The 24,727-nt window shown below is 49.3% G+C and overlaps 1 protein-coding gene across 1 annotated transcript in view; it reads left to right on the plus strand.

Annotated features, from left to right (window-relative positions):
* The first annotated feature begins 2,818 nt into the window (after nucleotides 1-2,818).
* Nucleotides 2,819-24,727, plus strand: part of MED26 (mediator complex subunit 26) — a 39,072-nt gene continuing 17,163 nt past the window's right edge. Inside the window, exon 1 of the mRNA XM_068980956.1 lies at nucleotides 2,819-2,890. Within this exon, the coding sequence (XP_068837057.1) occupies nucleotides 2,819-2,890 (72 nt within the window). The remainder of the gene's footprint in view (nucleotides 2,891-24,727) is intronic.

Below are 24,727 nucleotides of genomic sequence, written 5' to 3' on the forward strand. Positions count from 1 at the left end.
TATTCTCCATACATCTGTGTGTGCCCATGTTCTCCTCATGTGTATCTTTAATGCAGTGCTTCATTTATTAAATATTTGACCCTCCACTGTGTGACAGGTCTGCATAAATATGTCTGGGTGTGTGTACACAACTACCATGTATCTGGATGAGATGTTCATTCACTCACTTCACATGTAGTTAATAAGCACTCTTCTATCTACTGGGCTTTTCTGATAGCTCAGTTGGTAAAGAATCTGCCTGCCGGGCAGGAGACCCTGGGTCAGTTCCTGGGTTGGGAAGATCTGCTGGAGAAAAGGACTCCAGTATTCTTGGGCTTCCCTTGTGGCTCAGCTCGTAAAGAATCTGCCTGCAATGCGGGAGACCTGGGTTTGATCCCTGTGTTGGGAAGGGAAAGGCTACCCACTCCAGTATTCTGACCTGGAGAATTCCATAGACTGTATAGTCCATGGGGTCATAAAGAGTTGGACATGACTGAGCGACTTTCACTTCACTTCTGTGTACCGGGCTTCCCAGATGGTGCTAGTGGTAGAACCACCCACCTGCCAATGCAGGAGACTATAAGACAGGAGTTCAATCCCTGGGTTGGGAAGGTCCTCTGGAGGAGGACTGGCATGGGAACTCACTCCAGTATTCTTGCCTGGAGAATCCCTCGGACAGAGGAGGCTGGTGGGCTATAGTCCGTAGGGTGGCAAAGAGCTGGACACAACTGAAGCGGCTTAGCACATCCACATGCACTTTTATCTACTGGGGACACAGAATCAGTACCCTTAACAGAGCTCACAGTCATCTTAATGTTTCTTCTTAGTTTACTAAGAGCAGGTCAGTGGAGTGCTTTCCAGATTTTTTTCTTAATCTGAATCATGCTGGGGGGGGTGGGTGGAGCGGGGGTGGGAAGCAGCTTATTTCTAAGGACCCTTGATTTAAAAAGACAAGAAGTTAAAAATAATGGCAGAACCCAAATATACTCGGGGGAGGGCTTGTTTCTTTTGTTTATCTGTAGTGAGATAAAAAGTATCTCCAAATGGGCTGGTTTCCAACCTGGACACCGTGTACACAAAGCACCTCATTCTAGGAGGGAGAGTGAATAAATTAAAGCGAGGTAATTTGCCCATATTTATTTTATCCTACAAGTGTGATGTAAAACTTTTCACACGTGCAGGAGCAGGCAACCACAACCACGTGGGGAAGCAGCCGTTTTTTGCAAATAAAAACGCTTCCCAGAAGCATGACAAATGGAAGACTAACAGGTGCACCACAGAGCCGAGGCGCGCATGTGGTTCTCATCAGCTGCCTCTCTCCTGTTTTAAATGTAGGTCTTCCTGTAACAAGAAGAAAAGTTATTTCTCTCGAGGCTGCGGCTAATGATCCAGTCACTCCCCTGCCTTTTTTACCCGTTTGCATAACCGTATATTTAATAAGAGCTTCCACGGAGAGCCGGCAATGAAAGAAGGCAATGAGGAGGCGAGGGGCCGGGAGAAGCCCTTAGACTTAACATTTAACAGTTCTGGGTTTGATCAGTAACTCTGGGTGACCTAGGGCCTCAGTTTCCTCCTTGGTAAGGGTGTTTCAGTTTTCCAGCACCACCATGCAAAGCAGGGTGGGAAAGTCTTTTAAACCAGTGATTCTCAACAGGGGTCGATTCTACCAGCCAGGTGACCTCTGGCAGAGACTGGGGACATTTTTTGGTCCCCTGCAGGAAAAGGGTGTTACTGGCAGAGACCAGGGATGCTGCCGAACATCTTGCAACGCACAGGACAGGCCCTACAACAGAGTGACCCAGCCCCAAATGTTACTGGTGCCCAGGCTGAGAAACGCCGGAGTGGATACAGGTTTGCAACGTTGGTGTCAACTCATGCGGCCTCGGGGCTTTCCTAGCTGCGGTAGCGGCTCCTCCGTGAGACACTTTGCTGTCTCATGTTTTGGGGATCGTAGCCCAAGGCGCTGCAGACCTCCGACTCGCACCGCCCCCTCTGGAGCGTCCCACAGCGCTCCTCAGTTGACCCTTCCGCGCACAGAATTACAACGTGGACGTCTGCCTCCTGGCCTCCCCGAACGCAGAGGAGCTGGGAAGGACCCCGGGGCTCAGGAAACTTGGCAGCTTCTCCCGCCAGCGATTCCCGTCATCTTCGTCAGAATGGGAAAAGCTTTTCTACCCTAGGAGTGAGGTCCTTCATCTGCCCTCTCCGCCCCGCTGCCCTGAGGGCGTCCACCCAGAGCGCCAGGGTTCAAGGACTCGGCGCTCACCTAGCGTTTCCGTCGGAAACCTCCTGCCGCCACCCCCTCAACCTCCCGGCTTGGGTGGGGGCGGGGCCTCCAGGCGGCGGCCGTTGCCCCGCCCAACCGCCTCCCAACGGCTCCCTGGGTCAAGCGGTGGGGCGGAACAGACGTGGGGGCGACTGCGCCTGCGCGCGCATGCGTGGAGTCTAGGGGCGTGGCCTGCAGGTGGCCCCGCCCAGACTCAGCGTCTCTGCCCGCCCTATCTCCCAACCTCCTCAGCGTGGCGCCGACGCTGCGTGCGGCGCGGGTTACCCAGAGTGCTTCGCGCGGGGGTAGCTCACTGGAGTTTGGTTCTCGAGGCGGCGGCAGCAGCGGCGACGGCTCCGGCGGCTCCTCCTCCTCCTCTGGTGGTGGCGGCGCCCCGGGCCTGAGCCCCGGCCCCGGCTCACCTCTCCTTCACCCCGCGCGCCCCCTCTTTCCCCGGCGCCGCGGGGAACATGAGGCTCCGCTCCCGGAGGCCGGCGAGTGAGTGACCCCGGTCCCCCGCCTCAGCCCGCCCGCCCGCTGGCCCGGCCGCTCCCCCCCCGCCTCGCCCAGGCAATGACAGCGGCTCCGCCGTCTCCGCAGCAGATCAGGGACCGGCTGCTGCAGGCCATCGACCCCCAGAGCAACGTAAGTGCTCCTCACACAGGTTAAAGTGGGAGGCCGCGTGGGCCCAGGACCCTCCCCCTCCCTGGTGCTCCTAGTCTGCCGGGCTCCGAAGGATCCCCCGGACACCCAGCTGCCCCTGAGGGCCGCTGCCATCCCTGTCTCTCTTCCCCCGGGCCCGGGCCGGGGGCTGGTCGGGCAGCCCGGCAGCGCTCGGTACGTGAGGCCGAGGCTTTAATGCGGCCTGGGCGAAGGGAGCAGATGGGAGCTGACTAGAGTTTTTCCCCCTCATCCACTCTAGTTCTACGACCCTTGCTGTTCCTGACTGTGCTTGCCCACCTCGCCCTTACCATAGTACCCGCGACCCCCGGGAAGCCCTCCCGGCGGGGGGGAGGGGAGGGGGAAAGGCTGTGAGCAACTGGTGTCCGAGGTAGGACTCGGGGAGCCCGTGCCGCCGGTGTCTCGGCCTTATCGATGAGGAGGGAAGTCTTATTTACCTTGCCTCCCGGCTGGAAGAACCTTTCTGGCTTCGAAGGGAGCCCCCCTGGCCTCCTTTACACCTAGCCGGGTGCCCGAGGCGCGTGGAGAGTCCGTTTTGGTTCTGAGAGTGGACTTGCCTTCGCTGGGTCTCTCTTGGGGTCGCTGCCAACGGAAGATGATCTTGTAGAGAGTGGGATTCTTCCTATTACCTTTTTGGGCCTAAGTATTCCTTGCGTATCAGACCAAGGCAGAGCCCCGCTTTTGGGTAGTGAATTAGAGGTGATTATGTGCTCTCCCATTCCACCCAGAGCCCTTCTTCGTGTGCCCCCTACGTGGGGCCCTAGCCTGTTGGTTTGTGACCTAGACAGTCAGGGTTAACCCCAGGGTGTCGCTTTCTCAGGTGCTGCTCCACTGAGGCTGCTGTTTGTGGAGGGATCTCCCCTGCCCTTCACCGTGTGTGTTGGGAAAGATTTATCTAATTCTCATATTTTCTCTGAGTGGTTGTCCGTGATAGGGGTTATTTTCCCTTGTGGCCAGAGCAGGTTCAGCAATGGCAAGATGTTGTAGCATCCAGGTATGAAGTGAGCCCCTGCATTTCCTGGGAGACCAGGAAGTGGCCATTGAAACCACTTTAATGTGCTGGGGATGGAAGAAATAAACCATCTTCGGCTTGGCCAGGTAACTTAGGTTTCTGTCACTGTGGGGACTTTTGCTTTTCCTTTACATGAGTTTTGCTGATTACTTTTAGCGGTAGGTTTTAGCCAGCACTGTGGGAATAATTCATGGTTGGATTGTACAAATTTGGTAGAAAGAGAGGAGTTGTGATCTTTATAAGACTGATTTCTGTATCATAAGTAATTCTGTCATTCCTGGTCTTCAGGCCCCATGAAGATAGACTTGGTGGTACTTGTCTTTAACAAATGTTGTATACATTTTTGTTATGACTTTGGGGGTGGAGTAGGCACAAGCTATATAAAACCTTGCAGAATTTTTGCAGTAACTGGTGCTGCAGCAATTCCCAAGACTGAAAAATTAGAGGATAAAACAATTAAAATGAAAAATGTAGCCTTGATGACTTTCACCTCAGAGTGTAATTTCTTGAATTCCATGTGCTTGTTTGCCTTGCAGAGATTCTGAATGGTTGCTGAGATATTAGCACTGATCCTAATACCACCTAGGAGAGCTTTGGGATCAGGAGGCGCTTTAACAGGCAGTCACCATGTTGTAGATTAGGTGGGGCGGTGACCTCAGGGGTTCCAGTGTTTTGTAAGACTCTAAAGGGTTCCTAGGAGAACAGGAGGAAGCGGGTCCAAGCCCATGGTTGTGTTCCGTATCATGGAGTGCACATTTCACGTGGCTTATCTGGGACGACTCAGACTCTTATTGATGTAAGTGTAGTGGATAAAATCAGGGTATTGTCTCTGAATATGAGTGATGAGAAAGTGCCTCCTTTAAATGCTGCTGTTGTCAGTGATGTTCCTGAGTGTTGTTACAAACCTTTTGACAGGAGTGTGGCTTGGAGCAAACTCCACGGAGACACTCAGAGCTGTGGAGGAATAGGTTGCCAGTAGAGATGGTGTGACCATATTTCTGCAGTTTCTCTTGATTGAACTGGGCCCAGGTGAGAGCTAGGTGGCTTCATCAAGGCATTGCCAGCACACAGCTACTCTTCTCTGCCTTACCCAAGTAGAAACTCCACTTCTGCATAGTTAATTGACACATATTTAAGATGCTCCTGGAAAATAAAAATGGGGACAGCGTTGAAGAGCCAACACTAAAATTAAACCTCTTCTGAGAGAAGCGACGGGGAATTGTGTCATTAATGCTTACCTTTATGGGCATGCAGCTATGACAACAAACTTAACTTTTGCTTGAAAAGTCAATGTCAGGGAGCTGACTTAATATCCACAAGTATCTAAAAAGTTAGGGAAGTAACAAAGTAACATTTTCTGATCATCTCCCTGACAAAGAGAGTTCTTAAGAGGAAAGTTCTTTGCTCTAAATTCTAGCCTCTGGAGTACTTGAATATCTATAGCATCAGGCTTTGATTTAATAATTTTTGCCAGCTCAGTAATAAATTCTGTACACTTCTTTTCAAAAAGCAACTGAAAGTTTTTTAGAACAGTGGAAGCCTTACTCTTAGTGTTGTATGGCAGCCCAGGGTGTTGAAAATCTTTCCGAAGGGCACTGTGTGCCTTTGTTAATCTTGTTTTGTCATGGATAAAGTTGAGGAGGACTGTTTTCTTCCTGCCCAGAAATCAGTCAGTCCACTCAAGCATAGTCTCATCAGCAAGTGATTAGGTTCCTCATCAGCAAGTGATTAGATTCCCGTTTGTATTGGACACTCGTTATTTTGCCAAAGTTCGGGCTTTGTCTTCCAGACCAGAGGACAGCCTTCAGGAGGAGTTTGTTTCTCTGTCTGCTCCGTCTAAAGCAGAAGTGTTAGGCGTACTTTCTAAGTGCTGGTTAAACTACTGAACCCTAGACTCCTTCTTGGGTTCTCCAGCAGGAAATCTCAGGACTACATTTCTTCCTCAGTATTCTGCAGACTTCAGGTGCCAAGGGGAGGTGACCAAGGGGCCTCTGCAGAGAGACACATGGAAAAGATCATTTTCCCATCTAAGAATTGGAAGGTGAGGATACCAGTGAGCTTCCTTGGGCTGTGGGTTCCTCATCCACAACCTGGGACTGGGGACTGGTATGTTTGCCCTATAAAGCTCCTTCTAGATCCAGGTTCAGATTCTGGACCTGGGCATCAGACGCTAACATGAATTGTTCTAGAAGTTTTGTCTTTTAACGCAGTATCTACTGTGTGAATTTTCTGAGTAACAAATGCTAACGCACTTTAGCACAGAGAAGTATGCTTTGCCTGACTTTGTGCAACACTTCAACAAAGTCTCCTGCTTCCTTCCAACAGCCTGTAAAGGGAGGTGGGGTGCGTGGCCAGTCCCATGATGGCCAGTCCTACGACATCATGGCCGTAGGTGCTGCTGAGTGTCTTCCATGTCCTGGAGAGGACAAAATGCCTTTGTTTCCTACTGACTTAATGTGAGGTGACTGCCCTAAAGTTAGGGACTTACCCAGAGTTATTAAGCGATAATGCTTCCAACTTTATTTAAATGCACTGTAGTGATCTCAAATGTGGAGAGACGGCTTCAGAAGTGGCCGTGAGGGCAGTGTTCTTGAGCTGGTAAGAAAAGATGTGGGCGCCTCTTCTCTCCCACACAAGTTTATAAGAGATTGCAACTTGGGTTCAATTTACCTGTGGTGGATCCAACAGGATGATGACATTAGACAACCTGTCCTGGAAACATCTGAAGGTTTCTGTGAGGGGAATGGAATCCTGGGCCAGACCACACTGGTAACTGCCAACTGATATGGAACCTGTCATGAGTCTGGTGTTCCAGCTTTCTTTTCTGCTTCAAGATTACAGCACTTCTGGTGTTTTTGTAAAACACCATTGATCCTGCAGAAAAGAGGAATCTTATAAGTTCTAAAATGGAAGGCTGTTAGTTCCAATTCTCATTAATACATTAGAACATATGAAATCGAAACATGCGGACTCTTCCTGACCACGCCGGTGGCCCAGATTCAGTAGCCTTCCTGTCTTTGCTCTTTATGTTGTGGCCAGGATGTGGGAGGACAGCAGGATGGCATTTGTGACTTTGGGAAGTGGACAGGTGACAGTGTTGGTTGTCAGCAGGTGTAAGTCCTTGTTGTGACTCGCCCTCTTCCTCAGAAGAAGGTGGACTTTGCTTTCTGTCTTCACAGAGGTCCTCAGAGATGGCTCTCTCATCAGGGGATGTCCTGGCTGCAGGTCACAGAGGCCTGGAAGCAGTTCAGATCAGCTTAGGGGAGAGGCATTTGTCCTGATACAGATACAAACAGGCACTGTGGTCACTTGGGCTCTCAACACCGCTTTGAGTGGTGGGCCATGCCCTCCAAGGGGCCAAGCTTGGCGTTATGTGAAGGAGGAGCGCTCTGCTCTCTGCCTCAATTTGTCCATGCGTCTGTCTTCACAGATGGAGTTCTGGTTTATCCAGAACTGATCTTAACCCATCATGGCCTCTCTCTGACTGCCTCCGGTGGTCTCCTGCCACCCCACCACTGTCAACTGCATTCTGGAAGCTGGGGGCTCTGTCTCTCAGCAGAAGTTGTGCTTTTTCTCTTTATTGCTGGTGGTGGCTGTCCTGAGTCTGCCTGGTGCCTGCGGGGCCCACTTAGCTGGTTGTCAGGTTAGGTGCCTGAGTTTGTGGCTCAGTGGCTGGCTGCGTAGGCAGTGCATTTGCAGTCCAGCCTTGTGAGTGCCCACACTTAGAGCCCCCTTCTCCCACTGCTCCTTTTCATTCTCCGGACTGAGCAGGTATTGACACAGGGATTCCATGAATTCGAAAGCATTCCCTGCATAAGGAGGGCCTACCAGTATTCCGCATGCTGGATTTAAAAGTACACTCCAATGAATTTCAGTTCTTGGGAGGCAGTACACCTACATTTCAATCACCAACTCGACTCACGCTGTTTATGGAGATATATGATAAAACTGGAAAAGGTGGCTTAGCTGTAAACATTTCTAGTGAGTGTTCATGGTGCTGGCTGTGGTGGGTGTAGACCTGGGGATACCCAGCCACTACCCTGCAGGGACCTGGAGCAGGCGTAGTGTGTGCATGGATGGTCTGGGGTTGGGGCATCCTCACAGGGCTACAGCTCTTAGATCCAAATGGAACAGTTCTTCATGTGTCTTATTCAGAGATGGTTCAGAATTCTTAAGAATGTAAAATGACTTTGTAGAATCATTTTTTCCTTCATTATTTGTGTTTTCAGAAGGAAAAGGAAGTCGTTTCTTGGTTGGTTTCTGACCTGAGGGGAATAGAGAGTTTGGAGGAATCGCTGGCAAGTCATCGAACAGTTTACCCTCTCAGCAATGGGATAGGAAGAGGGCTGGTGAAGGGCCTGGAGGCTGGTTTACAGTACGGGTTTAGGTTGGCTCTGTGTGGCTTCTGGAGGCAAACTTAGGACTCGAAAGGCAGGAGTTCATGGGAGGTAGATGCTGTTGGACTCGGGGGAGCTCTTCTTGATGATCATCAGAGCTGGCTCAAGAGTCCAGGGCCAGCGTGCCAGGAGGGTGTCGGATAGGACTGGGCCCTTGGTCAGGACTCAGACTCTTGACCTGTGAGTTCCTGGAGGTTCTGTGATTATGTATGGAGCCTGTTAAAATGAAGGGTCATGTCAGATGTGCCCCAGCCAGGTGGGTGGTGTTAAAAGCCTTCAAATGCTCCTGGGACTGCAACAGAGTTTCCTGGATTCGTCCATTGGCGACTATAAAATGAAAAGCTGCCGTTTATTAGCACTTACTGTGTGCCAGGGATGTGTAGTGTACTTTGCATCCTGGGTGGTTCTCTGGACCACTCTTCCACATGGATGCTCCATCTTCATTTTAGGGAAGAGCAGAGATTGAGGGATCTTTCTAGTGTCACAGAGGAGGATATGGGAAAGCTTTGTGCCCAAATCCAGTGCTGGTTGGCTCTGAAGCCAGTGGGCCTAACAACCTGTTACATAAGCAGTGCCCAGAATGAAAGTTGAAGTCCAGTGCATCTTCTGAGGTTTACCTTAAATGTGAAGTGTTTTTAAATGTTAAGCTTTGCCTTTCCATTTCTTCCCAGTTCGTACAACCTTTCCTGCCTAAAAATCTTCTGGCCTACTGGCTCCTAACCTTTTGGGGTATCAAGTTCCATTTTTATGATCAGAAGCATTCAGGAACATCCACCTGATGGCATCAGTACACCTGATGGCATCAGTACACCTGATGGCAGGTGTACTGTTTTGTTTTTAAAAAATTCAAGGACAGAAGCTGCTCCTAATCCAGGAATGTTGTGAAGTAAAGTTATAGCTTGTCATCAAAACAGCATCTACAGGAACCGGCAAGCTGATTTTACCTGTTTGTGTGGCACCTTGGGTCGGGCCCTTTGCGCTGCCTCTGGCTGGGGCCTCCTGTCATCCCTGCCTCTCTCCCTTTTCCAGAAACCTTTCCCACTTTAATCCAAGACAGTCTCCTTCAGGCACCTAACAGAACTTAAAAATTCTACATTCCTGCTGAGACTAGATCTGTTCCCATGGGATGGCAAGTTCCTTGGTAACAGAGCAAGAGTTATTCCCCAACTATCCAGAAAGAACTTCTTCACCGAGTGGGTGCTCAGATGCTTGATGATGTTCTTGTGAAAGGGCTGGTCTTCACAGCCGGCTGTCAACATTTACTGAGTAGGTACAGGTTGCCAGCACTTTGCACATTTAACTTATACAGTAATACAGCAACCTGGTGAGGCAGGTACCAGTGTGGAAACTGGGGCTCAGTGGACACACTGGTAGAAGGGATGGCTCTGGGGTTGGAACCTCCCCACTCAGTCCTCAGCCATCTGCTGCTGCCTCCCATGTCACTCGGGAGAGGGCAGTGGATACAGGACATGCATTCCACTCTCCTGCCTAGATTTGGATCCTTAGGCTGGATTCTTCTGTGCAGCATTTTTATGCTTGTTCAACAGGAAAGTTGTACCTGAATACTCTGCTTTCTCTTGAATCAGCTGAGAAAAAGGTGTTTTTCACTTTTTGTTTCTTGGCTGGCATTTTTCACCCCTGACAGAGAAGGTGGCTCTTGATCTTAGATCCCTGTCTATCTGTGATCCCTGGAGACACTGATCAAATGCCACCTAGAGACTCTTTGGCCTTTTTTGATCATTGACAAACCAAACCCTTTCTGGACACCCCCATCCCCCACCCCCGCAGATTTCATTCTTCAGGGCCAGAAAGTGGGTGATGCTTTTTCCAGGCCACACTTCATGGTAGGCCAGCCTGGTGGCTGCTATGGAGACTCTAGCCACTTGTCCACTGTGTACAAAGTGATTTTGTAGGTGGCTGGCCCTAGTCTGTGCCGGGGGTCCTGTGGTGGAGCCAGGAGAGTTACTGATGGAGCATTCGGCTGCACGTGACAGTGGCTCTCACCGAGAGGCCGTTGGTGGCCTGGCTGTGCTCTTCCAGGTGCCGGTGGCCCCGCTCTCCTGCTTGTACCTTCAGCTGCGTCCCCTGCCCACTCCCCGGCCACACTTGGCTCTGCAGAGCAGCTGGCCTGCTAAGCTGGCCTTGGCTCTCCTGGCACACACCTGCGGGCTGGGCTCCCCTGGTCCCCGCGATGCCTTTCTTGGATATCCCCCCTCCGCTATTCCAGCTTAGCTCTCTGGACCCCTCTGCCATCAGGGCCCTGGTCCAGCTTGTGGTGAGTCCTGGGCTGGTGGCCACAGGGTGATCCCCAGCATAGCTACCTGTGTCCTTAAGACAGTCCTTCTTGAAAGCCAATTCCAGTGAACATGTCCCAGCTTTTTTTTTTAACCCCCTTGGTGTGCCTTGGCATCTGTGCCAGGCAGATAGTTGGCAAGCCAGCTTTTTAGTGCTGCGGGGGGGGTGAGTGACACTGATGTGGAGGTATATAAAAGAGGAACAATGGTTTTATACCCTTTCTGCTCATTATTTCACATTGTTCCCTTCAAGCATTCAGTTAGAAAGTTGCAGGCAAAGCACCTTTACTACTTCTGCGTTGGCTTGTGTTGCACAGAGGCCCAGAAGCGGATCCCTTCTCAGGTGACGCCCTGCCTTTACTGCGTCTCTCTGTTTTGCTTTTTGTCGTGTTGCCTTTGCACAGTGGGTATCGTCTACCCAGCCCCTGTAGCTTTGGGAATCACTCTTACCGACCATCATCCAGGGCGGAAGAGGAAGGTACCTCTTCCCCAGAAGGCCACGTAGACATTTCCTGGTACTTTGATTGAATTTGTCTGGACTTTGATTGAATTAGCAGACTGTGTTGATTGGTTCACCCCTAAATCAGGGCATGGTGTTATTCCATCCAGACTGACCCAGAGTAGAGAAGGTGCCCCCAAGAAACATTAGGGCACTGTTCATGGGAGAATAGGGTTGGAGTTGCCTGGTAGTGACCCTGGGTGATGCCTTTGAGATGCTGCTTTAGTCACCTCTTTAAAAATTAAAATTTTGATATGATCGCACCTTCAAGTAGTTGGGTGTTGTGCTGGACCCGGGATTGGGTCCAGGTGACAGAATGGACATAACTGATATATGAGTTCTGGGGTAAGCAACAGGTGGTTTGCATGGCGTCAGATCGCAGCATGGGGTTCTAAGTACCCCTCATTCCGGCTGAACTGCAGACTCTGATTTGCCTGCAGTCACACTTGGGTGCCTTGTGTTGGCGCAGGTGCCTGGTTGCAGCTTCTGGCCCCATCCTGGGCTAAGGAGCCCTCTGGGAGTCCAGGGGAGCCTCAGCACGGCCCATCTTGTGCTCTGTCCCGCATGCGCCTGGGCGAGGCTGGGTGGGAGGAGGCGGCGCCTGTGACCAAGCAGCAGCCGAGCTCTCCAGCCTTGTGTCCTCTCAGGCTCAGCATGGATGGCTCCTGGGAGGCCTGGTCACAGCTGATTGTTGTGCCCATTTCCTCTTAACTATCCCCTTCCCCTGCTTAACAGAAGCTGGCACCTACTTGCATTTCAGAGTTTGGTTTTTTTCACTTACGTTAGCTGAGATAGAGTGATCTTTCATGGCCCTTCATTTTCCCCTTCCTATGTGTCTGGGGAGCTCTGACAAGCACCCAAAGTTGGTGATGTCTCCTCCCCCTTGGCTGGATGCTGGCAGCTGGGCAGTGGCAAACGTGGGCCACGTGTTACGAATGAGGCGTGTCTGGGGGCAGAGAGGTTTGTGAATGGACATTTCACTTTCACTTCTATTTTAAAGGAGCTTCTTATTCTTAAGCATTTAAAGTTCTCCCGTTGAAGGCTGGTCAGCAAGCCAAAGCTGCTGCTGCTGCATGCAGGAGCTTCACTTCTCACCAGCACCCTCCTTAATGAGGTAAGCTCATCCTGCATTTGTTTGTAAGGTTTCTCCTTGCACCACCGAGTCAAAATATTGTTTGGGATTGAAATTGGAGTGGGCGAACTGAGAGGGGAGCTGCTTTGTTTTTTGTCCTTGACACCATGTGCACCTGTGTGTCGCGTGGATAGGCTTGTTTCCCACGTGGTGGGAAACGTAGCAGCTCTGGGATTTGAACTCTTGAAGGCTCGGACAAGGATGGATCCACTTGCTGTTTGAAAGCTCCTGGAGAATCACTCTGACTTGGCTTGGGTGTGGGGTGAAAATGGTCGTGTCTGCAGGAAGCCAGAGAGGAGCTCGCAGAAGCAGCTCTGCTGTTCAGACAGAAGCCGCAGGTGCCCCTGGTGGCTGCAGCCCTCCGGTGTGGCGGGGCAGCGACAGGGGGACCCTGGTCTGGACAGGAGGTGGGGACTGTCTTTGGATTACTGGTGGACCTGCTTGGCGGCCTGCCTCACAGTCAGGGGAGTAAGCGTCTGCCTTTCGCCCTGGGGATGATGCTCCTTTGTCAGGAGTCTAGTCGGCATGGTTTTCTGTCCTGTCGGTGGTGGGCTCCCCCAAGTCAGGAGATAGGAAGTGGCATCATCTGCTTTGTGAGATGAGCTGGCCTTGGGCATGAGGATGCATTACTGACGCTTGTCACTTGAGGCCGTCTCCCTGGGTCATTATGCTGTCCTTGGTGACCCACCGCAGGCTCAGTGCTGAATGCAGCTGCTTGGGAACGAAGGAGGCCTGAGGCCTAACGCTGAGTGGTTGCTGTGGTTGGCCCCCTGAACCGTACTGCACTGGCCTTTCTGCTCTCTCCAGACCTCCTGCTCATTTTACCTTCTTGCCTTTGAATATTTGACTTTGCTTTGAGGACCCCTGTCTGGCCTTTAAGACTTTCCCCAGATGTCTCACCATGGTTTCCAGTGGGCCCTGGGCGCTTGCAGGCCAGCCAGCTACTGGCCTCACATGCTGTGCTGTTGGTTGGTGGCGCCACAATCCACTACTTTGCCGGCTACCTCCCTTGGTCGCCCCATGCCTGTGAATGGGATCTCTAGGGAGTTGTAGCCTCTTCCTAGTCAGTCTTCTGCATCCAGATCTTGTCTATGTGCCAGCCCCAGAGTGAGTGTTCAAAAAGACTGGGATGTTTCACTCTCTCTGTTGGGGCCATGTGGCTGACTGGGTAGCGTGGGAGCTCTGTAGATGACATAGTGAAGAAGGCAGTCTTTCTCCAGGTGGAAAACTTGGGCTTTAGAGACGGGCAGAACTGAGTTGGGAGCGTGACTCTGCTGTTTGCCATGTAGTTTTGGATGAAGTTAGGTTTGCAGCCTTAGTTTCCCTTGGAGGATGTGCTCGTGGGACATCCTCTGCTGAGAGGGGGACGTGGTCCCTGGCCTGAAGCATCCTGGGTCTCAATGTGTAGCTGACAGTTCACGGACTTGTCGGTGGGCAACTCACCCAGGTTCCATCCCTTGGTGGGTGTCCTTAGGATGCTTAGTGATTGAGGTCTAGCCAGTCATGGGGCTGCATCTTTCCTGGCCAGTGATTGGTTCAGGGGTGGACCTGTGACCATTTGAAAGTTGTAATGCTTTGCTGGGGTACTTGGGGGAGACTTAAGCGGGAAGGATGTGAGGAGGTTGCTGCTAGGGTCTGCCGTGTGAGGACAGCCTGCCCAGGAGTAAGCCTGGCCCAGAGGGATGGCGAGGAATACGTTGCCGGGGCTCAGTTGGCCCTAGGCGAGTGGGTGGCGTCTTGGTGAAGTCCATTTATTTGTTCTGACCTTGCTGTCACTTGCAACTGAGAGAGTCAGCTGAGCACAGTGTGCCTAGTTTCTGACGTCCTCTCTCCTGCCCTGCTCCAACCTCTCTCAGCTGCTCATCAGCTCCTGAGCTGCTGTTGCAGCCCCACCTAGATAGTCTGCCCTCTGTTCTCTTCCTTCCTACCTGCTTCTCTGGGCTCAGGGCGCAGCTTTCCTCCCACAGCAAGGCCCTTGCCAGCTGTCCAAGGAGCACTGTCTTCTGTTCCTGGCACCCTGGTCTGATCTTGCCCACCTTTAACCTGTCTGGCCTGCCTGTGTCCCCTTCTGCTTTGGTCCCTTTCTCGCTGTTGCATATAGTTAATTGTGTTAGGGCCAAAGACCAGCTTACTGTGGGTCCATCTCTGATTTCAAGCTGTGGGTGAGCACAAGCATTGCCTAATCTGGCAGCACCAAGCTGGGTTCAGGGTCGAAAGAGTTCAGGTTTGGTGGGGACTGGGCAGGGCAGCTGCTTGGCTCACAAGCATTGGGGTTGGGGTGGCTGGTTCCCCAAAGGACAGCCCTCTCCTGTGATGACTGTTGGGCCCTCTCCAGACCTCAGCCCTTTGGGGTCCTCCTGTAGTGCGTCGGTTCCCTTCTAGCCGTAGTGGCATGGTCAGACTCAGGCGTTGAGCGTGTCTTGTGTGTGTTGCTCAGTTTTAGGGAGTCTGGAGATTCTAGAGGCTGGAAACAGGACAGGAGAGAAGGTGGGCAGCTTTGGTTTGGCAGCACTTGCCTAGCCTCCTCTGTGGTGTGATGATCCCTCAGTCCCAGCCCCACCCCAGGAGTGCACATACCTCCTCTCTCCTTTGGGCCGCGCCTGGACTTCCCCTGGAAGAGGGTTCTAAACCCTGAAGCCCCGCTGTGCTGGGAGAGCAGTGGCTCCAGGTCCTCCTCGGTTGCTTCTGCCTCAGTGGCCTCAGGGTGAATCACCTAAAGCCTCTGGGCCTCAGTCTCTCTACCTGTGACATGTAGCTGTTGTGCCATCACCTGGTGGTGGTGTCCTGAGGGGTTGAGCGTGTTAGGCGCCTGGTGCAATGTCTGACTTGGGCTTAGTCACCTAGAGGAGGGCGGGAGCAGCTGCTGTATCTCTGGTAAAGATGAGGAAAAGAGTGAGGGAGCCTGTCCTTACCTGAGGCCTTGCAGCTGGAAGGAGCAGAGAGCGGATTTTTCATTCTATTAGTGGGTAATAGACCCGCAGGTGGAGTTCAGCCTGGAGGGACTGAATCTCATTCAGTCTAGTAGGCAACCATGCTTAACAAATCCAAGTGTCCAGTGTCTTTTGATGTCATCTTTCAAGGGTTGTATGTTTGTAAGGACTTTATCTTTGGACCATAACAGAAGCAGGACAGTAGCAACTCATTGTACATTCACTCTGTGATAGATAGTATCCCATTTAACAGGTGAGACTCAGGCTTAGCCAGGGTAAGTAGCTGGCCATCGCACAACTGACCTCAGAGACTTTGTTTTCCCCCGGAGGCCACTGTGCCCACTGCGAGGAGGGGAGCTGACGGCGAGAATGGAGATGGTGTCTGCCCGCCCATCCGTGTGGCAACCCCAGCCATGTGGGTGGTACCACCAAGGAACGTGCTTTAAAAGTTCTGTTTAACTTTAATGCCTACCTCAGTTGGCCAGTGCGCTTCTGGGCCTCATCCCTTGTGCTTTGGTTAAGAACTGAGGCCTTTGCTGTGTTTTACCACATGGGGCGTGGGGTAGCTTGGGGGTGCAGAGCACAGCCCCTGTCCCTTCCTAGCAAACCACCCCCATCACACCCCCTGGTTTTTCTGGTATCTCTGGGCCCTCTGAGCCGTGTCATCAGCATTCATGAGGTCTTGTCTTTTGGAGAAGAAAGCCTTCTTCCCTTTTCTTAACTACAGGTTGATGGGTGCAAAATTGTTTGAGCCTCCCCCCAAATGAAAAAGCCGAATGGATGGGCAGATAGAAAGAAAGAAAAGTGTTTCCTATGCAGGGGTTTTGGAGGTGGACCTGGGTTCAGATCTATGTAGCTCTGTTTCTCTGGTGCTTGTCTCTGGACAAATCGCAGCAGACACTGCGGACAGTCTGTCAGACTTGCTGTCCTCTTGTAAAGTGAGGACAGGCCTGCCCACCAGAGGGTGAGGAACGCCCACAAGGAAGTGGCTGGGCACAGCGGAGGCGCTGAACACAGGCGAGTACACGCCCCGCCCCTGCTTTCCTTGAGGGGTGGGGCTGGGGCCAGTTGTCCTCCTGGATGAGTTTGTAGATATTTAACTTTGGTTTTCACAGATGGTATTTTTTCCCAAGATAGTCTTCGTTTTAGTGTGAGCAGTTACCAGACAACATTGCATAATTTTGCACATTTCTGAAAGCTCCCTGGGGGGAAGTGGGAAGAAATTGGTTGTAGAACAAAATCTCAGGCTTGTAGACGGAAATACACACTTCTTTAGAAGAAGTGCTAGGATTGGAACTCCCAACCAGACTTACCTGCCTGAACTTCTCTGAATCCCTCTATATTGCAGTGCAGACCAGGGGAGGGAAGGGATCAAAATACAGATTTCTGTGTGTGTGAAATCGCCTAATTTACGAAGCAGCGTTCTTTGAATGTGGAGAACTTAGTCAGAGCTAACAATCACAACCTTCCAGAGACATCACCATATAGGGAAATACTGATGTGATGAATAATTGAAAAATATATACCTTATACTCAAATATGTAGGTGAAATGGCATTGGCAGTTAATCAAGACTGGGTGTTAAACCGTCCTGTTGCATTTTATATCTCCTACTCTTCCCCCTTCATCCCACCCAGGCCCGCTGGCAGGACCCAGGAGAACTCCTTTTGAGAAATACTTATGTGGCAGGAGGTGTAGCTTTGGTCATGTCCTTTGATCTAGACATTTTTTAACTCTTGGAAATTAATGTACAGATACATAATCATTTTTAATAACAATGTTAGTGAATATATTTATCCAATAGTAATTGTTAGTATCATTAATTAAATGGGAGAGGCTTAGGAAACATGGTGCATCCACTGAGTCAGAGAGCAGAGAGCTGTGAAGGTTGATCCTGAAGACTGCAGGAAAGGGGACACACTTTGCCATGATGATGAAAAGGAGCTTTTGTTGTTGTTCAGCGGCTCACAACTAGGAAAGGCACAAAAACTAGAACTTAGGGTGAAATGGGAGACTTTTGTATTGGGGCAATAGGAATGGTTTTTGTTTTTGCTTTTCCTGTGCTCGGTTTTTTGTCAATTAAACAGGAAAAAGAAAAAGAAAAAGTAGATTGATGAGTGCTCTTCAGGCTAAAAACTATTGAGAGCAATCAAGATGTAGAGTGGATCATGGGGCCTCTGTGTATGCTACCAGCGGAGAGAAGAGGGTTATTTTATCTCTCGTGCCTTTTTTGGGAGGCTCAGAGCAGGAGTGTGCAGCTCCTTATCCCAGTCACGCCCACCCATCATGCTTTGCAAGCTCTCAGAGCACAGGAGTCCAGCCCACCAGGACCGAGAAGACGTGTATGAAGTTTCCCTCGTCGCAGTCAGTGCCGCTGTGGTGGTGGCTCTGTTCAAGCCCCGGGGTCATCTGTGCTCCCTGCTTTTCTCTACCGTAATGCGCCCAATCCATCTGCAAGTCTTACAGATGACTTTGGTAGGTAACTCCACTACCAAAATGTATTTTCTCCTTTCATCCATCTTTTCTCCGTCTTGCCCCTTCCAAACTGATATCAGATCACACCATTGGCTTAAGATCCTCTGTGATTAGAACATGCATCCCCTCTCCTTATTGTCATGAAGAATTGATGCTTTCGAATTGTGGTGCTGGAGAAGACTCTTGAGAGTCCCTTGGACAGCAGGGAGATCAAACCATTCAACGCTGAATTTCAGTGGAAGGACTGATGCTGAAGCGCCAACACTTTGGCTATTTGATGCAAAGAGCCAACTCATTGAAAAAGACCCTGATGCTGGGAAAGATTGCGGGCTGTAGGAGAAGGGGGCGACAGAGGGTGAGATGGTTAGATAGCATCACCCGCTCAATGGACATGAATCTAAGCAAACTCCGGGAGAAGGTGAAGGACAGGGAAGCCTGGTGTGCTGCAGTCCAGGGAGTTGCAAAGGGTTGGACATGACTTCGCGACTGAACAACAGTGACAGGCGCTGCATGGCTTGGCCCCTGCTTTCCTTTCTTGTCTCATTTATGCTTCCCTCTCCCCCATTCATGGCTGTGCAGGACACCTTCCTAGATCTGACCTCAGATTCCTTCAGGCTTCTCTTGGCCAACCTTTGTAAAGAGCTCCCTCCCCGCCCTGCTGTCACACTGCCTGTCTCCAGACTCTTGTCCGTTCACGGCACACATAGGAAATAGGGTGTCCAGGCAGGGCACTGGGAAACTGGAGCTGGGAATGAGGGGCAAGCAGTTCGTTTCTTCAATATAGTTTTGTGAAAATTAAAGTGTAAAGTATTAGGGGATGTGCTGAATATTGAACTTTATTGAATCTCCCAGTAACATTGATGTTCCTAAAAGGGAGCACTGTGTCCTTGAACATAACTTTTATATGTTAGCTGGGTTTTTTTGTTTTTCCTTGACATTGATAATCACCATGGAGAAGTTCAGTTTGCTTGCAGATGATAAAACTTAGAACCATTTTTTAAGTACATCATAATTTATAAGAGTTAACATCTAAAGAATGCAGGTTCTTTCCTCTTTTTCATTTATATGTAATGCTGAATTATAGTAATGCAAATGGATTTTTGTTTCATTCAGGCTTTATTTTAAGCACTTTGAAGTAATAGAGAACTCTAATTTACTCAGTGTGGTGTGCTTATAAATGTTTGACAGCTGGCTTTCCAGGAAAAATGCCATATATACATACATGATTACACTGATAGAAAGGATAGGCAGCAGACAGTTCACAAGTAACCATGAAACGCAGCACTCTATTTTCAGTTCCAGGCAGCCAGTTGTTTCACTCAGACTGCTTTCCTTGTTTTCTGTTGAAGTTTTGTATCCATAGTCAACTTATGAGTTTAGTTTTGACATGAACATTGACTGCTGATTGTTATGTTAGTGAGTGAAGTAATATCTTTGCAAAATCAGATAATAGTTTTCAAATACTGGAAGAATATTTCCTCAGTTGTTTGTGCTATTCCTACCGGCATGGCACACTTTGAAGTTTAATCTGAATAATCAGTATTTTCTTAAGTCTAAATCCCAGGGGATGGTGAGCTGTTTCTGGACCAGATAGTAAATATTTTCAATTCAGCTTTGTAGCTCATACCGTCTCTGTCACAACTCCACCTTTATGCATACCACAGAAGCAGCCATAGATAATTTGTAAACAAATGAATATGGTTGTACTCCAGTAAAACTTTATTTACATGGCTGATTTTATGTTATGTGAATTTCATGTCAATAAAAAATAGATAAAATGAAACTTTTAAAAGTCTTTACGAAAGCAGGCATTGGTCTGGATACAGCCCAGGACTCTACAGAGGCCACCAACCTGAGAAGAAATCAAGCCCTGATTTGTAGTGTCTGCCAGTTTCCACGGTATGAATACTTTGACTGTGTCTGATTTCAAGCTGCTAGCATGATGTCACCAAACATGAATTTGGGAAGACATGCTGCAGTAGTAGACATGGCCAGGATATGGTGGTCATGAACAAACCTGAAAACCCAAATAATAATGCTGTGCTCAGTTGTGTCTGACTCTTCACCACCCCGTGGACTGTGGCCCGCCAGGCTCCTCTGTCCGTAGAATTTCCCAGGCAAGAATACTGGAGTGGGGTGCCATTTCCTTCTCCAGGGGATCTTCCCAGCTCAAGGATCTAACCTGCATCTCCTGCATTGGCAAGTGGATTCCTTACCACTAGCGCCACCTCAGTTCAGTTCAGTCGCTCAGTCATGTCTGACTCTTTGCGACCCCATGAATCGCAGCACGCCGGGCCTCCCTGTCCATCACCAACTCCTGGAGTTCACTCAGACTCACGTCCATCGAGTCCGTGATGCCATCCAGCCATCTCATCCTCGGTTGTCCCCTTCTCCTCCTGCCCCCAATCCCTCCCAGCATCAAAGTCTTTTCCAGTGAGTCAACTCTTCGCATGAGGTGGCCAGAGTACTGGAGTTTCAGCTTTAGCATCACCTAGGAAGCCCCAAATAATAGTAACTGTGGGGAAAAAAATGAGTATTTCATCACCTTTGTTTTCAAATTTAAAAAATTGTTACACTTAAAAAAAAATTGAGGTGTAGCTAATTTATAGTGTTGTTGATTTCAAGTGTACAGCAAAGTGATTTAGTTATATTCAATTTTACACACACACATACACATATATCCCTTGTCAGATTCTTTTCCACTATAGATTATTACAGGATATGAGTATAGTGCCCTACGCTAATACAGTAGGTTCTTGCTGCTTACCTATTTTAGACTCCTAATTTATCCCTCCCCTTTTCCCCTTTGGTAACTGTAAGTTTGTTTTCAGTGTCTGTGAGTTGTTTTTATTCTGCAAGTAAATTCATTTGCATCACTTTTTAGATTCCACCTATAAGTGATATCATGTGATATTCGTCTCTTTTAGCCATGTTAACACTGACTCACTTTGCTGAATACCTGAAACTGACACAACATTATAAATCAACTGGGCATCAATTAAAAACAAAAAAAGCTATCCAAATGAAGATATCCCATGAGAAGTAAAAGGGAGTGCTAAAGTAAATTACCAATTTTTTAACCATAAATGGTTTATTAAGAAGCAATAAAGATTCCACTTAAAAGATACTCTTAATAAAATTCTAAAACTTTGTTTAAAAAATGTTAAATCCAGGACATGTGCTATAAAACAGATAGGAACTCAAGTGATCTAGGATAGCAGTCACCCCAGACCCCAGGAAGATGGCAGCAGAAGTGACACAGAGGTGGCACCCATCCTTGCTGCTCAGATGAACATCTCAAGTGATATCTGTTTTCACCAGAGCGTTTGTCAGAGGAGCTCGGAACTCATTCCTACCTACTGCCTTAGACACTGTCTCTGTTATGCATGTTGGTGCCTTTGTTTTTCAGGAACTAGAAACATGAAACTTACAAGCACCAACTTGAGCCACGCTGCCTGGACTTGATCTGGCTCTGTGACTGTGTGGCCTTGGGCTAGTTACCTAACATCTTGGAGTTTCGCTGTGCTTATGCAGAAGATGAGAGGCCGTAGTAATACCTATCTCCTGGGGTTGTTTTGAGGATTCACTGAGTTAATACACGTCGTGTCCACCCGACACACAGGCCTGCCTGTGCAAATTAGTGTCTGCGGTCTACCTGACACTGAGCATAAGTAGAGGTGATTTGTGAGCTGGATAGAGCTCAAGGATTTGTGACAGTATTACAGTGTTTTTAAAACTGTAATTACCCACAAAAATACAAATGGAGGTTTCCTACAAAAATCCAGGTATGTGACTTTTCTAGAAAATTTAGAATGCTGCCAGGCAGGAGATAACTGCCTGCCCGCAGCAGCCTTCAGCTGGCAGTCCCAACCACTCCCTTATCATAGCATTTCTTTAAAAATTACTTATTTTCTTTTTGGTTGTGCTGGGTCTTCATTGTAGTGCACAGGCTTCTCACTGCAGGGGCTTCTGTTGTTGTGGAGCACAGACTCTGGACACGCAGGCTTCAGTAGCTGTGGCACATGGGCTTAGTTCTAAGGCGTGTGGAATCTTCCAGGGATTGAACCCATGTCCCCTGCGTTGGCAGACGGAGTCTCATCCACTGTACCACCAGTGATTGATCGTTGCATGTTTTACCAGTGCTGTGTGTAACAGCTGGCTCCCACGGTTCCTGAGTGCTGGCTGGCGTGAGCTGAGTGCAGCACACTCTGGGGTCGAGACCCCACCCCTGTCCTGCTGGGATCTGGGCTGCAGGCCTCAGGCTCCTTGTCCAAGATGGCGTCAGTGCCTTTGCAGCTGACTCCTGGGATGGTTCTCCTGGTTGGAGTGTCTTGGAGGCCAGCATTCTGCTCCAGACCCTTTGCTGCCCCAGGTTCTCTTGGGGACTCCAGGCTGAGGTGACCACCTCTCCTGGCCCTGGGCTTGGGAGGAAGCCTTCCTCTAGTGTGTCACGTTGGTGATTTTCTTCATAGCTTTGCATACAGTCACATGGTCCTGTTCCCTTGTCAGTCTCCTTTCTTCCCTGCCATGAATGTAAGTCCCTCCACCTCCACCTGCTCCCTGAGTTCCTCCTCAGCACAAACACATTTTGATTTTCCTGGTAAATACTTAGCCACTGAATGAATTCTGGTGTCTTCTCTCTGTGAGCTGCAGCTGTCTCAGTGTGCAGTTTGAATGGTTTTAGCTCCCACGTCCAAGCTTTTCCTGCTGTTGGAGACAGCCATCCCCTCTCTGTGTGCAGGGCACCTTTCTCCTTGGAAGTGGCAGCTCTGTCTTCTGGCTGTGTTCTCCTGGAAGATCTTGGCCACTCTTTCTAATCTCACCACTGAGCTGTAAAAATTGCTCTAGGTTTCAGCAAGATTCACGCCATATTTGCTTCTGTCCCAGCCGACCTCCCCAGGCAGAGTGCTCTCTCCCTCCCTGCTGGTGGAGTCGTGGAATAGGTGACGAAGGCAGGAGAAGATGGCAGCCCTGACACCCGAGTCCAGTCTGCCGGACAGCGGGGCCCGCCGCCTCAGGGCCCCGTGCAGGCACAGCAGACTTGGCTCTGCTTTCTTCCTCCTCTTTGTGGTGGAGTCGTTGCATTGCCCGGGTGAGCGTGAAGACCAGTTGAGGCAGTACCAGTCACCATAAAAGTATTTGGCCCCCTAGGGCAGAGTTGAACACCTGAATTTATTTCTGAGGGAAAAATGAGATAAGAAAGTTGTGAAGATGAGCATTACAACATTGGTTGCAGTAGGAGAACCCAGAAGGAGATGGGATGCCCAGCAGTGGAGAAAGTCAAGGAAATTATGATGCATTAATGGGACGTTTAGCTTTTAAGATCATTATGAAGAGTATGTAGCAACAGGAAGACGTGTTCAATGGAAAAAAAAAAAAAAAACCAGTATCTGTGATGCAGTTTCAACTACATAATTGTTGCAGACTCTGGATAAGAGCAGGAAAGTCACCCAGAGAAACATTGCCATGGCTCAGGCTGGTTGGGGCTTGAGGGGCTAAGGCAGAACTTGGCCTCTGAGGTCAGACCTGAGCCATATTGTTGTTATCTGCCTCCTGGGGCTGTTGGGGTTCAAGAGTGATGAAGGTAGTGGCCTAGAAGATGTTCTCAGAGGAAAGGAAGACCAGAGTGGGTGGAGGAAAACTCCAGAACTGAGGGTGAGGAGCTTGGGCACCATCACTGAGCCTGGTCAGTCTGTGTAAAAAGTTATGGGGCTGGATATAGGCGTGCTCAGACAAAGCAACTGTCACAAGTTGGCTAGGAGGTGAGCTCAGGCCCACCGTATGAGGGTTGGAATCAGGATCCAAAGAAGACATGCCTTAGATTATACAGTGGAGAAAAGACAGCCTTTTCAGTAAGTGGTGCTGGGAAAACTGGACAGTTCCATGTAAAAGAATGAAACTAGAGCACCTCCTCACACCATACACAAAAATAAACTCAAAATGGATTAAAGAGTTAAATGAAAGGCCAGAAACTATAAAGCTCTTAGAGGCAATACACTACTTGACATAAATCACAGCAAAATCCTCTATGACCCACCTCCTAGAATAATGGAAATAAACACAAAAACAAGTGGGACCTAATTAAACTTGAAAGCTTTTGCACAGCAAAGGAAACTATAAACAAGGTGAAAAGACAACCCTGAGAATGGGGGAAAATAATAGCAAATGAAACAAATGACAAAGGATTAATTTCCAAAATGCAAAAGTAGCTCATACAACTCAATATCAGAAAAACAAACAACCCAGTCAAAAAGTGGGCAGAAAACCTAAATGAACATTTCTCCAAGGAAGACGTACAGATGGCTGATAAACACATGAAAAGATGCTCAGCATCACTCACGATTAGAGAAATGCAAATCAAAACTACAGTGAGGTATTGCCTCGCACTAGTCAGAATGCCATCATCAAGCAGATGCTGGAGAGGGTGCAGAGGAAAGGAGGCCTTCTTGCATCGTTGGCGGGAATGTGAATTGATACAGCCAGTATGGAGATTCCTTTAAGAACTATGAATAAAACTACCATATGACCCAACGATCCCACTACTGGGCATATATGCGGAGGAAACCATATTTGAAAATGACACAGGTACTCCAGTATTTATCCCAGCACTATTTGCAATAACTAGGACATGGAAGCAACCCAAGATGTCTGTCGACAGATGAATGGATAAAGAAGCTGTGGCACATACATTACTCAGCCATAAAAAGGAATGTATTTGGGTCAATTCTAATGAGGTGGATGAACCTGGAGCCTATTACACAGAGTGGAGTAAGTAAGAAAGAGAAAAGTAATACTGTCTATTAATGCATAGATATGGAATCTAGAAAGATGGTACTGATGAACCTATTTGCAGGGCAGCAGTGGAGACTCAGACACAGAGAACAGACTGTGGACACATGGCGGGAAGGGGAGGGTGGGAAAAGAAAGACATGTCTAGTGGGGCTAATGTGAGTGGGGTAATTTGGAGGTGAGAGAAAGGGAGGCTTGCTTGCACCAAGGGTCCTAGCCCACTTCTCAGGGTGGGAAGCAATGGAGTCAGCCAGTGGTACTTAGAAAGCCTCAG

The sequence above is a fragment of the Capricornis sumatraensis genome, chromosome 9 (assembly GCF_032405125.1).
Source record: "Capricornis sumatraensis isolate serow.1 chromosome 9, serow.2, whole genome shotgun sequence".
NCBI classification, from domain to species: Eukaryota; Metazoa; Chordata; class Mammalia; order Artiodactyla; family Bovidae; genus Capricornis; species Capricornis sumatraensis.